The sequence below is a fragment of the Charadrius vociferus genome, unplaced genomic scaffold, assembly GCF_000708025.1.
Source record: "Charadrius vociferus isolate BGI_N301 unplaced genomic scaffold, ASM70802v2 scaffold436, whole genome shotgun sequence".
Lineage (NCBI taxonomy): Eukaryota > Metazoa > Chordata > Aves > Charadriiformes > Charadriidae > Charadrius > Charadrius vociferus.
In genome coordinates this window covers 4,778,331-4,792,940 of record NW_009649187.1, presented here as the reverse complement: position 1 = coordinate 4,792,940, position 14,610 = coordinate 4,778,331, and the positions used below count along the sequence as shown (strand labels likewise).

Here is a 14,610-nt window from a genome sequence, read left to right as displayed (position 1 = left end):
CCTGTTTGAAGAGTCAGATGCCTGTGAGTTTTTCTCAGGCAACCACAAGAGGCTGCTAAAGAAGGGCTTTTTCCTGCTCTTAAGACCGTGAGCCCCGTCCTGGATACAGACAGGCACAGTGTACAGAAGGACTGCTTTTCTAAAAGTAAGACTCAAATCAGGCTTTTTTTCACTTCCAAACTCAGACCCTACTGGAGGAGGTGCTGCTGCATCCCTGCAAAACCTCAGCTGCAGTGGAGCTGAACTGATAGGAGGTGCTTAAGAGGTGGCATGATACTGTGATCTTGGCTTCTTATGCATCTCTTATGGGCCTTCTCCAGTCTGTTGACACCACAGCTGCTTTGCCTTGAGGACCAGGGATACAATGTACCTGTTCAATAACTAGGATCCAGCACTTCTACAGTTGTTCTGTTGATATTGAGCCACTCTAAATGGTGCTTTGTTTTGCTTTCCTATGTCTGGGTGAGTTATCACGGGCAAGACACTTTACCTTTGTGTTCTGTCCTGACTAATCTTTGTGAAAAGAGAACACTAATGTGGACTTCCTTATGCAAAATGCTCTATTGACAAGAAAAGCTGGACAATTGATCTGCATGTTTTTTGTGACTTGTCTTTGTTAGCCTGTTAAATGCAAATTGTGCCAGCCCTGCGGTCAGTCCAGCACAGAGGGTAAGGAGTGGGAGCCTGTACCATTCACCTGGCTGAGTTAGTGATGGTTGTGCTTTTCATTGCTTCCGTACCAGTTAATTTGCGAGAGGGAAGTGGTCTCTTGGCCATTGTTTAATAATGTTTGCAGGGGAGTTGCCTTCTCAAAAGCCAAGAAGCAGCAACGCCTGTATGTACAGCCAGTTCCCATGATTGATGGATTGTAACTGGAGGAGAAAGAGGCAAGAAAAGGACTGGTAAGGAACATAGAGCTGTCCTGCTTCCCCACGTCAGTAGGGTCAAGTGATGCTTTGTGCAGTAGGCTGTTGGTAGCAGGTTCACCTGAATCCTTCTGGGGATATTTTCATTGAAGAGAGACCTGGACAGTGTTCCTGCACTAGTATGTGAGACAGTTGAGTGGACACTGGAACTTCTTGGCAGAGAGAATGTGATGGAGCCCTAACGAGTACTCCACAAAGTGTGTGCTGGAAGACAGGAAAGTAAGCTTTAGAGGTCTGTTATGGTGATGGGGAGGAGACGACCTTTCCACCTCTGTTTCTGGGCTGCATGAGGAAACGGTTGCACTTGTCTTATTGTACAAGTGTTCTGGGCCTCAGCTAAGTTGGGATAAGGTTAATGTGAGAATGGCAATAGGTACTTTGAGCTTGAGGAGATACTACTGCAGACTAATGCTAAAAACATTAAATAAATTCTAATCAAACAGCACATCCTGATAGTGCGTGGGGAGAGAGAGGATGTCCTTACCTTCTGACTGGTGACAGAGAAGAAACCCTAAAAAGAGTGTGGGGTTATTAGCCAGGAGGTCGAAGCCCGAGAAGCAATGCTGACCAGATTTCCCTTCGTGTGGGCCTCAGGAGGCCATAGCTTCATATAAGCCACAAGATGATGTAAGCTTTTTCAAAACTGTTGGGTTTTTTTTGGATGGTTTGGCCAGACAGTGGGGCTGGTGACAGCAAGCTACCTTTATGAATTTGGGTACAAATAAGCATCCATATTCTGGCCTGAGTAAGGCCTAACTCTGAAGCACTGACCGTTGTAGCCCTGAGAGAGGGCCACGTGGTGCCAACTGTGGTTTAGCCGTCAGCACGGCTACCACAAACAGTGTCAAGTAACTGGGAAAGGTTAATCATGGTGAGCTGTCAAGATGCAGGGTGTTTTGCTGTGCTGCCTGCTGACAGTTTTACTTTATTCGGCGTGGTATCACCTGAGTGCATAGTTAGCAGCTCTGTTTAGCTAGAGTTAAAAGACTGCATTACAGCCGAGCTTGAAAGGTTTAGGAACTGCTCACGAGAGTGGCCCTGCAAGCCTGTGCATGATATGTCCACGCATCATTTATGTTACTGACATGTCTAGAAGGCCTGGGCATAGTCTGGGATGGAGAAGTGCTGGGTGCTTTCTCCTCAGCAAGAATGGGATCCTACACAGAACAATAATTTGTATTTATATTCTGTTTTGCAACCTCCTGGCTGCCTGTTGTTGTTTGACTTTCAGTGATCCCGCTACTTTATTGCCTATCTAATCTCTCTCCAGTGACATGGGGAAAGTTGTGTTCCCATTTTACAGGTGTCAGTTGATCTATCCAGTGTAAATAAAAAGAATTGTCAGAGCTGAGATTGAAACCCAGTAGTTACTTCTGCGTCGCTGCTTCTCACCTTCTACCATTTACAAACTCAAGCAGAAAGTCAAATGAATTTCTTCCTTTCACTTCTCAGAGGAACGAGAACAAAGTACATTAACTGAATTGGCACATGATAGGATTGCACTTTGTTTTCTGTTGCCACGTCACTTTTCTGCTTGGAATTTAGCCTGCCCTGGTATTCCTTCTGCTCCCTTTTTGCCTATGTATATCCCGACATCAGCTTGTTCAGAGAGAGCAACTAGTGCTTTGCAAATAGGTTTTTAAAATTAATTTCTGCAGCTGATTTAAACCAGCCTGGACTGAAGACTTAAGTATGTTGTTTAATTTAGATCCCCTTCTTTTTACTGAAACTCTCCTGCAATAGGGGTATATGAAAAAGAGAGCTATATATGAAAGAAAATCTGGGTTGAGACAGCTGGGATTGTTTAGGGTTTTTTTCGTTAATTCTGAAATACCCTAATTCATTCCTGTGCAACTGTATTCACTAGCTCAGGAAATAAAAAGTAACTTCTCTCTGTTGAGAGCAATTTGTTCATGTGGTACCTTTGTAAGGGGGATATTTTGTTACTGGTGTGATTATTTCCATGTTGACTTTATCTGGCTGTTCTAACCACTGTGTGAAATTTCTTCTAGAGCCTAGAAAATGAAGCTAAAGGAAATTGAGCGAACAGCTGTCCAGGCATGGAGTCCAGCAAACAACCACCCCATTTACCTAGCAACAGGTAAATTTGTTCACAATTTGTGAAAATTAAAGTATGAGTCACAGAGAGGTTTTATGTAGAGTTGTATTGTTGTATCGGATTTAACTTTCAACAGTTCCCACCTTAATAATCTCTAGAAAACTTACAAGCAGTATACTGAAATCATTGCAGCCTTATTTTTTTTTTTAAAGAGGATTATTTGTCTGCCCAGCTTTGACACCTTAAATGCCAGTGATTTTTTTCAAAGGGTAAATACATGGCTTTTTTGTTCTAACTTCTAATTAAGTCTGTATGAACTCCAATGCCTGCTTGCTATAAAAATTAAAATAAAATAAGATTACTTACTTGGTATGTCTGTGGAAAAAAGAAGTTCATTCTAATCATGTTCATTTAAGGTCACTTTAACTTTGTTGATCTTCAGGCATTATCATGTGGTTTGACAATCAAATAATACAAATCTCTTCTCCCTAAAGTTGCGTGTTTTGGTTCTCATTCAATTTCCAATATTTCTGCAAAACCTTAAATTTACATTTTGTTGGTATTATTCATTATTCACTATTGTTATAATAATTTTATTTCCTGGACCACAAAGTCAGCCTGTTCACTGAGTTGGAAGTGGGTGAGTTTAGTGTCTGTGAAGAACCAACAGCTTGGGTTGTTTGCCCAATATGAGAACTAGTCAGCTCTGTCTCCTGCCTGGGTTATGCAGTGCTGCCATATTGTGTTCCTTTTTTTTTTTTGTTTTCAGGGATGACTGTCAAAGAAAGTGACAAAAGTTCAGCTGTTGCCTTAGAAGCAACATTACCATTTTTGGGGCAGATAGTCAATTTTGTGTTTCTCTAATAAGGACAGATTTTTGGTTGGACCAGAGGTCTTGGCTTCAGTCTGCTTTTGATCAGAAACTGCATAGTTTCATAATTTTTACTGCTTTTTAATAGTCTCTTGGGCACTTTCCATGCCATAGGCAGTTACAAAGCACCTCTGTGGTAACTGGGTGACTATTTGCCTGGCAGTGTCCCATTAGGCAATGTTAAATCTATTTTTAGCTTTTATTTTCTAAGCTAGGGGGAAGGAAGGATGCCACCACTGTGTGACTGCTAGCTGTCTGTGGGTTGTTGGGGAGTGTTTAGTTGGCTAAGGTTGAAGAGCTTTTGCTGTAGACCAGGTTTAGACGGTTTGATCAAGACATATGGTCATTGTTGAGGAGCAGTATACAGAAGTATTTGGGATCATACTTGTAGCAGGGCTTCATGAGGTGACTGCATTTGTAATTTAGATAAGGGCTTAGTATCACAAGCTGTGGCTACTTGAAAGAGAGTATATGAATTATATTTATCCCAGGATAGAAACGTATTTGTGCAACAGTGACCCTGGTGCCCAGAATTTCTTGAAGAAGTTCTAATTTCTTTCAAAGTCTTTGTCATAATTGTTGGTTACTATTTCTGAGGTATTCAAACATGTCATCTCCGTGAACAAGCACAACCAAGGTTGCTTTGACTATGAAGAATAGGTTTCCAGTGCCTTGCTCTTTTTGTATCTTGTGCTCTTGAAAAAAGTGCCCACTTGTTTTGCCCTTGTACTTCTGCTAGGAACATCTGCCCAACAACTGGATGCATCCTTCAGTACAAATGCCACCTTGGAAATATTTGAGGTTGACTTCAGGGATCCCTCCCTGGACATGAAGCAGAAAGGAACGCTTTCTGCCTCAAACAGGTACTAGAGATTCATGGTGATGTATCAATCAATGGAACTAAAAAGGGCTTTTTTGGTACAAGAAAGGAGAGGAGGAGATAATATATTTGGGATATAAAATGATCTTTTGGATCAGTTGACCTCTGTCTTCAAAATTGAATGTTTTTGTTGACACAAATCATGTTGGGTGTAAAAGTACAGCAGTTGGACCATTGCAGAAGTCTGAAAGAACTTACGTGGTAGTCAGTCAGGAGAGTGCTGACAAATTGCTGATGAGAGCTGATGCTCTCTCTGTGAGAGAGCATCACAAATGTGCTGGAGCTAATGATTTGCAATAAAGAGACTAGAGGCAGAGTGAAACTTGTCTTCTAGCTTTTTAAGACAAGGTGATTTCTTTGGCTCATCAGTGCGGGTGACATTTGCCCCCAGTGTAAAACATAGCCTTGATTTGTAACCAGCAGCTTTTACAGTGGGTAAACATATTTTTCAGATAATAGCTCTGGAAAAGAAGGCATATAGTCCTGTAATCTAATTTTCTCTTTAGTTTAGGTTAGAGGAGTTCATCCACCAAATCCCGTATGAGGTCCTGAACATTTTAAGGGGGTGGGGGAAAGGAAAAAAGAGACAGACTAGCTCTTCCTTTGTAAGTTCTGTGTAAAAGTCTTTGGAGGGAAACTAATTTATTTCTTCCTTGGTAAAAGCCACAGTCATCTTCAAAGGGAAATGGTTATTTAAGGTGCAGGCTGATGGTTATGTTTGATAGGTCAGAAAATGGATGTGGTTTTTGGTAATACAGAGGATGTCTTGACTTCCACCAGATATTGTCGCTTATGCCAGCTTTATTTTCTTCTTTTTTAGGTTTCATAAGCTCATCTGGGGTAACTTTGGAAATGGGTCCCCGGAGTCCTCCGGAGTGATCATTGGTGGAGGGGATAATGGTGTACTGACAATGTACAGTGTGCACCGCATCTTGGCTTCAAAGAGCGAGCCTGTAATTGGGCAGACAGAGAAGCATTCAGGTCCTGTTCGAGCTCTTGACTTCAACCCTTTCCAGGTATGAAACATTAAGATACTTAATAACCAAATGAAAGTTAACCTCCATGTTAAAAAAAGAAAGTTTTTCCTTTCTGTATAGAGATTTATAAACTGAAGGAACAGTTTTTAACCTGAAAGAGGCTTGGTAATTGTGACACAAAACTGGTTTGGAACTCAGATTTGGGTTCTGTTCACAGCTTTGCCACAAATTCCCCTGTGACCTTCATCAAGTCTCTTGCCTCTCTGTCAAAATGCATCTTGCAATAGTGTTACATGTTAGACCATTACACATTTGAAATAAGAACTTTTTTTTTTTTTAATTTGTTCAGTTGGTGTCTAATTCATTGGGGCTCTAATCGCACTTGAAGGGACTGCAACATGAGTGAGTAGGGAACAGAACACAAGTTCTCGTGGTAGCACAAAGGCAAATTGGAAGTAATCTGCAGACCCTTGTGGGAGGCCTGCATCTTCTCAAAGAAGTGTCCTTGGTGCCAGGATGCAGGGCAAAGGCTCAGCTGGCCAGACACAGTGGCTTCCAGGCCTGTGGCAGGGTTTTGTGATGAGTAATATCAGCCACCTGCACATGTAGCTTGCTAGACAAATTTTAAATAGGTCTGTACTATGGCACAGCTGAAGGCATCGAGGCCAGAAATGTGCTTGGTTTATGCCCAAGCCACAACAGTTTATAATCTGGTTAGTATCTTTCCGCTTAACAGTGGCAGCTTTCATCTGACTTCAGAAGTTTTTTGATTTTTTGCTTACATTTATTTTGAAGAAACCCGTCCTCTTTCCCGTTGAACCTCAGCTGAGCTTTTTTTTTTTCTACAGAGTAACCTCTTGGCTTCTGGAGCCAATGATTCTGAAATTTTCATCTGGGACTTGAATAACTTCAGTGTGCCTATGACTCCGGGGGCTAAATCACAGGTAAACAAGTTTTCCTCTGGGCACTGTCCCTGCAGTTTTATATCCCAGTAGGTGAAGCAAAAATATGGGAGTGTTTGGAGTCGTCGTTGTCTAGTCAGTCTGTGAAGGGGGAATGACCTTGACGTCTGTCAGGAGAAAGATGAATCAGAACTTACTGATCAGCTTCCTTCTGGGGAGGTGGACGGTGAGAGGGTTGGGGAGGTAGGCTGGCAAGCTCTGGAAGGATGCACTTTGCATGGATGGGTAAGCTCTTTGTGGATTTGAATCAAGTAACTGACCAGTTTATCTTGTGATCCAGCTGGGGCATGTGTGATGGATTAAGAAGGCTTATTGGACCTTCTCTGAGGAATGAATTTACTTCAGGCTTCAGCTGAAGCTTTTCATATTTCATGAAAGTAATATCCCTAGCAGAGCCAGTGAGCCTTTTAATGCATCTTGGCTATTACCCCCAGATAATGTTTCCTGAGTTTGAAGAGGAAGAAACTTCTGATCTTCTGATGCTGGTTATGTTAATCAGGGCAATCAACTCCTGAAAGTGAAAACATTGTAGTAAACTCGCCTAAAAACAGGCCAAGTTTTTCCTCCAATAAGCCTCCCATTTGTCTCATTGCCTATCTCCTGCATTGCGGTAGGTACAGTAATGGCAATTAGCCTTGAATACTTCATTATTTTCCAACTCACTGCACTCCTGAAATGTTGCACAAGGTCATCTTTCTGTTTAAGTTCATCCCAGAAGTCAGGGTAGAAGTACCTACGTTCTCTCAGCTGCAGTTCTCCTCTGGACTCTTATTTCTGACACATTTGGCCAATACAGAATCCAGTACCTGCTTCCAAAACGCAAAGGTGCTTTTCCAGATGACATATTCCTCATAGAGTTTGGCTGTCCAGTGTACATCCTGAGTGAAGGACTTTCCATGCTCCCTAGTCTTTCTGGTTAGTGCTGCTTTTTTTCCAGGTAGTTGATTAGTGATTGAAGAGAGGAATCTATGTATCTTCAAATCTCTTAGTTAAGCTAGTGACAGAATCCTGTGATTAGTGTTCCCTCAACAAGGAGATAATGGATATGTGGCCTTTGCTTTCTTGACAGCCTCACGAAGACATCAGTGTGGTGTCCTGGAATCGGCAGGTGCAGCATATCCTGTCCTCTGCTCACCCCAGTGGCAAGGCTGTGGTTTGGGACCTCAGGAAGAATGAGCCTATCATCAAAGTCAGCGACCACAGCAACAGAGTGAGTGGAGGAAAGACTCTGGTTCTAACTAGATTACGACGTGCCATGTGTCACTGCAAAGCAGTGGCACAGGCTCTTGGGATCAAGCGTTTTTGGTTTTGGTTTGGTTTTTTTTTTTTGTTGTGGGAGATGTTGGTGCTGGTTCTCTTAGAGCTGTAACATCAAAACACCTCTCTTTTTCCTCTAATGAAATGGAGAAACAAGACCCTTAGCTGTTCCTAAAATTAGGGCACCCTTGCATTCAATTTCTACGTTCACAGCTCATTTATGGGAAGCCTCCTGCATTTTAATCCCAGCTGTCTTCCTGGATCAACTGTGAACTAGTACTACTTCTGTATCGTTAGTGGGTTTTTTTGCTGCATAGGGGAAGGTAGAAATACTTGCTTCTCACAAAAAGGCATTGCTAGGCTTGCTTTACGTCAAGCATTATAGGTGAGTTAAGTGCAGAGTGACTTGGCTCTGGGCCATTTGTGCTACTGCCAGCTTGCTTTGCTGAATTTTGAGCCTGTACTATTTTTGTCCCTAGATGCATTGCTCAGGAATGGCCTGGCATCCAGAAGTTGCAACCCAGCTAGTCCTTTCCTCTGAGGATGACCGCTTGCCAGTGATCCAAATATGGGACTTACGTTTTGCTACCTCTCCTTTGAGCCAGCTGGAAGGGCACACGAGGTGAGGGCCTGCTTGTTGTGTTGCCTTTTCAAGGATCTCCATCTTTGAAAGGCAGACATCTGGGAGACTGGACTTAGGAAAACTATGATTTTTTTGCTAGGCCTCCTTTGTTTCACAGAGGAATGACTGATTTTTTTTCTGATCTATTTTAGGGGAGTTCTTTCTGTCTCTTGGTGCCAGGCTGACCCCGAACTGCTGTTGAGTAGCGCCAAAGACAACCGGATCTTGTGTTGGAACCCAAGCGTGGGGGAGGTACATAACCACAGCTATAAGTACACATGGTCTGCTTTGTACAGAGTTGTGTGCTATGCTATGTATGTGTCCCTTCGCTGTATCCTTGTGGAGTGCCAATGTAATTTCCTCCAGTGTGTCTTCTGCACTCTCCCTGTCTGGAGTGAATGAAAGTGTTGTCCATAACCAGACTGAAAACAACAGAGACAGGCAGAGATTTTCTTGGATATGTCTGTGTCCAGATATCATAGAGGGAAGAAATCTTTAACTAAAACTTAGATTCAGCTAATTATGATTGCTCTTGCTATGTTCACATATGTAATGTTCTCTGTGTCCATTTGTTTCTTCTTCCTTCTCCTAGGGTAGTAAGTTTCTTGAGGGGAAACTTCAAGGAAAATGAGGAGCATTTGTTAGGGTTATTGAGAGAGGAACAATGAGAGAGGAACAAGTGCAGTGGTTTCACATGTATGTGCTTATCTAGTCATGCATCTCAAAATTACCATCTTTGAAATATTTTAGTATCACCTGAATTAAAATAGGACTGTATTAAAAAAATTTCTACATACCTTCTTGTTCAATTCTGAATAGAACTGAATTTTGAACTTTGAACAAAATTAATGCAGTTGATCTTGATGATAGCATGGGGAAAGTACTCTAACAATACTGAACAAAGTCCAGCTGGGAGCCCCAGGTTGGATTCATTTCATGGGACAATTTCACTTAGCTGACCACCTTTGCCTTGGAGGCATGGAAAAAAAAAATTAATCCATTTTCATAAAGCCCATGAAATGTTGCTATTGTGCTTTCATGGGATTTGATGCTTACTCTGTACAGATGTCTAGTGGTTAGAAGAGAATTAAACTCTGAAATGTTCCTAAAGTCTAATTTTTACTAAAGTCGTTTCACTGTGTTTTAGCAGAAAAATTAAAAAAAAAAAGAACCCAAACAAACCAATTTTAGTGCAGCTGCCTTATCTTTATGCATGCTGCAGTACATTTGCAGTGTCCAAATTCAGCTTAGGCATTTATGCACAAACTATTGTTAGGGTGCTGTTCTTGACTTGGTACCAATGAACAGAAAAATTTCATGTGATACAAGGATTGGGAAGGTTTTCAATACTAAGGACAGTCCAGTTATACAGAATGGCTAATCTGGTGAATTTGGGACAAGGGTTAGCTTCTTTGTTTTTTTGAAGATATTTGGGGGGTTTTTTTGGTCATTGTTTTTCAGTGTTTGTTGTTTGTTTGGGCTTTCTTAACTTAGCAGTCCAGATTTTAATATAGGCAAATGCAAGGTTTTATATCTGGGAAGAGAAAATACAGATCATGTTCCCACAGAGGAGGAAGCTGTGATTCTCTGTGCTTTGTGCCTGTAAGGCATAAAGGAAATATCTTTGTTTTACGAACTGGAGGTTCAAAGTCAAGGTTGTGTTAGTGAGCTGCCCAACATCAGGCAGGAAGTCTGTGACTGGGCCATGAACTGAACTTTGAATTTTTGAGTGCTAGACCAGAAACTCGTTGGCTGCAATATCCTTCATAGTTCATCTGCAGCTATTACAGTCCTCTTTTGTTGTTCTACTTTTTTCTGTAGGCTTTTATTTTCTCTGTCAAATTTGTTATTCCAGTCTATTCTTTCTGTTTACATGTTCTTGCTTGTGACACCTTGCCTTTTGGCTTCTGGATTTCTTGTGTTGTTTTTCTGGTGTGTCTCCCTTGGTTAACAGCAGGTGTGACAGTACTGACTTGTTGCTTTTGCATTTTGTTCTACAATCAGCTGGTACAGCAGCTTTCTGCTCTTTGGGCTCAATGTGCTATAACTCAGTTGCAATGTATCCTTCCAGAGGCAAAAAAAAGAGACTTGTATACAATGGTGATATATAAATGAAGTGTGACACACTTGCTGTGGGCAAGTAATTTGGGGAAAGCAGGGGATTATTCATGTTGTGCTTCTGCCTTCTCTCTTTCTGTGACAGGTGGTTTATGAGTTGCCCATTAGGAGTCAGTGGTGCTTTGATGTCCAGTGGTGTCCTAGGAATCCTTCAGTCTTCTCTGCTGCCACTTTTGATGGGTGGATCAACATTTATTCTGTTATGGGTGGGAACTTAGAAGCTCAGCAGAAGACACAGGCTGACAAGGTAAAATCCTGTGAACAAGTTACATCTTGACAGATTGGCAATTACTCATCTGACTTCTGAGAGTGTTAGAAGCACACATGTGTAACAGTATGATTTTTAAGTGATGCAGTCTGTCCTACCCACCAGGATGTATAGCTATATGGTATGGGAACCAGAAGCTACTTGTGGGGGGACTTAATATCCTCCAGGTCCCAGAGGAACTACGCTGCCTCTTGACAAAGGTGTCTCAGTATTTCTTGTAAAATTAATTGAAGTGTGTAAAGAGAACCAAGATCAAGTGGTGATTAGGGAACTGGAATATCTTTATTATGAGGAACATCTTTCTTATGAGGAAAGGCTGAGGGACTTGAGTCTTTTTAGTGTGGAGAAGAAAAGACTGAGGGGGGATCTTATCAATGCTTATCAATACTTAAAGGGAGAGTGCCAGGAGGATGGGACCAGTCTTTTTTCAGCAGTGACCAGTGACAGGACAAGAGGTAACGGGCACGAACTTGAACACAGGAAGTTCCATCTAAACATGAGGAGGAATCTCCTTACTTTGAGGGTGGCAGAGCAGTGGCACAGGCTGCCCAGAGTGGTGGTGGAGTCTCCTACTCTGGAGACATTCAAAACCCGCCTGGATGCCATCCTGTGCAACCTGCTGGAGATGACCCTGCTGTGGCAGGGGGGGTGGACTAGATGATCTCCAGAGGTCCCTTCCAACCCTGACCATTCTGTGATTCTGAGTTTTGATGGCATATATATATTACGGTTATTGCTACTAGACTAAAAATAAAGCAGCACATCTGTTAGAGCAACAAACTTGTCTTGTCATTGAAAGTTAAAATTAAATACATTGATACTGATTAATACAACATGTCATTCTTCATTAGTTCAGAAGAGAATTTAAAAAAGTTTATAAGCCACTATTAGCAATTTTCCTCAAGTCAATTGACTATAACTTGGAGCATATTAATATTTTGATACTGAAACCCATTACTTAGCCACTGAATAGATGGGCAAACTCTGAACAGATTAAATGTCAGTACTGTCTAAAATTTTAGTTTTAATCTGGCGTCTAGTCTTTTAATTCCCTCCCTCTCTCCCAGCCAACAAATGCCTCACAATACAGGTTTTAAGAGAATACGTATGAGCTGGCTTAAGTGTTATTTATACAGTAATTTACAGCTGACTGAGCTCAGTTTCATAGGATTTGCAAGAGAAAGAAAATACTTTATCAAGCAACAGCTGTAGGAGATTAAGGATTTATTTAACCTATGGAGAATTCTCTTTATGTGCATTCAGGTGCATGTGCCACGCTTATGCTCTTCAAAATTGGAGAACAGTACTATAGAATAACTCCTAGATAAATAGAATAACAAGTAAGAACAAAAATAGGAGAAGATAATGACAATTATGGAGGTGGTGAGTTCATGACCAAGAGGGCTTTTTCCTCTGGATTCCATGGTATTAGGACAAAAACTCTGTTGAAGACCTGGTGACTGATTACTGGTACCCTGGTAGTGTGTATTTATTAAGGTTTAGGGTGATTGATTTATTAAGTATAAGCTATTCCTCCAGGAAATGGTCTTTCTTTGGAATTGGTTTCCCCTTAAGAAAGACTGGAAAGACAAAACGTGTAGGTCTTGCCTCTGATGCTTTGTTTGGCAACCTTGGCTTGATGAGCCTTGTGTTGCGTCTTTTCAGGTATGCTGGTCAGCTGTATTTTGGAGCTATGCCCTATGGTCCAGTCAAACTTGAACAGGGTTATCTCTGGCAAACAACAAATCCACGCCAACAATGTTAAAAATTAAGAGTGCTTGTGAACAGCATTGTATGTATGCTCACTGCCTTCCTAAATGCCAGAAATCCAGATCAGAGGCCAATTTTGACTCACTCTTGCCTAGGCAAGAAAGTCTGGAGAGATTATTTCACCAGCCTCATCTAAAGTATAAAAACTTGAGACAGCCCTTAAAACTAACCCATTTGAAAGACCCCAGCAACAGAAAGGGAGTCAGCATTCCTTTGAGAGCAAAACAAGAAATAAGTTGTACAACTTTTGACCATATGTTGTCACTGTCTTGCATAAACCAAGTTATTTTGTAACTCCTGTGTTTATGAGCTGGGTGCTAAGCCAGGCAGTGTTTGTTAGGGAATTTGCATCTTGCTCGGGAAAAATTGCTTGAAAATCTCTCAAGGTGAAGCATTCTTGAGAAATAATGTCTGGAACTTTTCGGAAATACCGTTTCTTTCACATAGAGGCTTGGTGGTATTCCAGGAAGAGGTGCTGTCATAGCCTTTTTCTTCATCAGCAAGGAGAGTAACTAATTACAAAGCAACATATTTTTTTTTTGTGCTTACTCTGTACAGAGAGCAGTTGGGTTATATCTTATTTCTTTCTGATTCTGATTCAAGATCTCTTCCTCCTTCAACAACCTGGATCCCTTTGGCACAGGACAGATCCTTCCTCCGCTGCAGGTGCCAGAGCAAGTAGCTCAGACCACCTTGATTCCACCACTAAAAAAGCCACCCAAGTGGATTCGCAGACCTGTGGGGGTTTCATTTGCAGTAAGTGAATGGAGTATCCTTAGCTTAAAATGCAATAGATGCCTCATCTTGTGACACAGTCCTTTTCTTTTGCTACAAAAACCTTTTTATCTTCCCGTTGCTAGTTGTTTTAATGCCTGTTTAAGGTGCAGTGTGGTATCCCATAGAGCGAAGCTCTTTTGCTCAACATTCAGATATATTTCCAACAAGAAGGCCTGTAGCAGAAAATGGGAGATATAAGTAAGAGTTAACAAAGCTAAGGGAGACTGATAAAAGCTGTCCTTGTAGGCTGTAACATGCATTCACACTCTTCTCTTTCTCCTTCGTATCCAGATATTTAATTTTCTTCACCTCTTTGCTCCTAAATTGAAAGGCTGAATTGTTCTTTTAGCCTGTTGCTTGACATGTTCTCTGTCTGTTTAGAGCCCACCGTGCGCATGATAGTTTTTATGATTGCAGCCTGCCTCTGCATGTTAGAAAAGACCCAAGAGTTCCAAATGGTACTTTTTCCTCTGTGCCTCTCTGGCATTTGCAGTTGTCTAGGCCTGAATAGCACATACACAAGTGGCATGGTTATCAGCCTTTGGCTGAAGGGCTTGTGACGTGAACTCTCTCAATGTCCCCTACCATCCATACACATTAAACTGTCTGTGTTCCTTGTGATCACGGCTGGAGTCCACCTTGCTGAATGAAGAGCTAAGAGAGTAGCTTTTACCTTGGTTTACAAGAATGCTTATTGTCTTAATGTCTCCTTCTGTCTTTCTCAGTTTGGAGGAAAACTTATTTCCTTTGGTCTTACCAAAGCTCCTGGACAGCAAACGCAGCAGCCTTACCCACATCAGGTATTCATCAGTCAAGTCACTACTGAAACTGAATTCCTGCTCCGATCCAGAGAACTGCAAATGGCCTTGCAGTCAGGGAACCTCCTTGATTACTGCCAGAGCAAGATCCAGACAGCCAAGTTGCCATTTGATGAGAACCTTTGGAACTTCTTGAAGGTAGGATGGCTGTGGTGAAACACAGAGGTCGGTTCTTTTACAGTCCTGGGGTGGAATGTGTTCATTATGATCTTCCCTAGCCCTTTATATTCCTGTTCTTTAAGACATAAAATTGAACTGAGTAGGCTAGTTAGTTATTTGTCTAAAGAAAAGTTTTTGCAGTTGAG

General features: G+C 41.6%; 1 protein-coding gene across 2 annotated transcripts in view; it reads left to right on the top strand.

Moving 5' to 3' along the window:
- Nucleotides 1-2,938: 2,938 nt before the first annotated feature.
- The window catches only part of SEC31B (SEC31 homolog B (S. cerevisiae)), a 30,189-nt gene continuing 18,517 nt past the window's right edge, over nt 2,939-14,610 (top strand). For both annotated transcript variants that reach the window (XM_009888742.1, XM_009888741.1), the window contains exons 1-10: nt 2,939-3,027; nt 4,596-4,719; nt 5,557-5,752; nt 6,562-6,657; nt 7,745-7,885; nt 8,412-8,554; nt 8,707-8,806; nt 10,758-10,919; nt 13,314-13,466; nt 14,213-14,443. In XM_009888742.1, the coding sequence (XP_009887044.1) occupies nt 2,949-3,027; nt 4,596-4,719; nt 5,557-5,752; nt 6,562-6,657; nt 7,745-7,885; nt 8,412-8,554; nt 8,707-8,806; nt 10,758-10,919; nt 13,314-13,466; nt 14,213-14,443 (1,425 nt within the window). In that variant the 5' untranslated portion in view covers nt 2,939-2,948. The remainder of the gene's footprint in view (nt 3,028-4,595; nt 4,720-5,556; nt 5,753-6,561; nt 6,658-7,744; nt 7,886-8,411; nt 8,555-8,706; nt 8,807-10,757; nt 10,920-13,313; nt 13,467-14,212; nt 14,444-14,610) is intronic.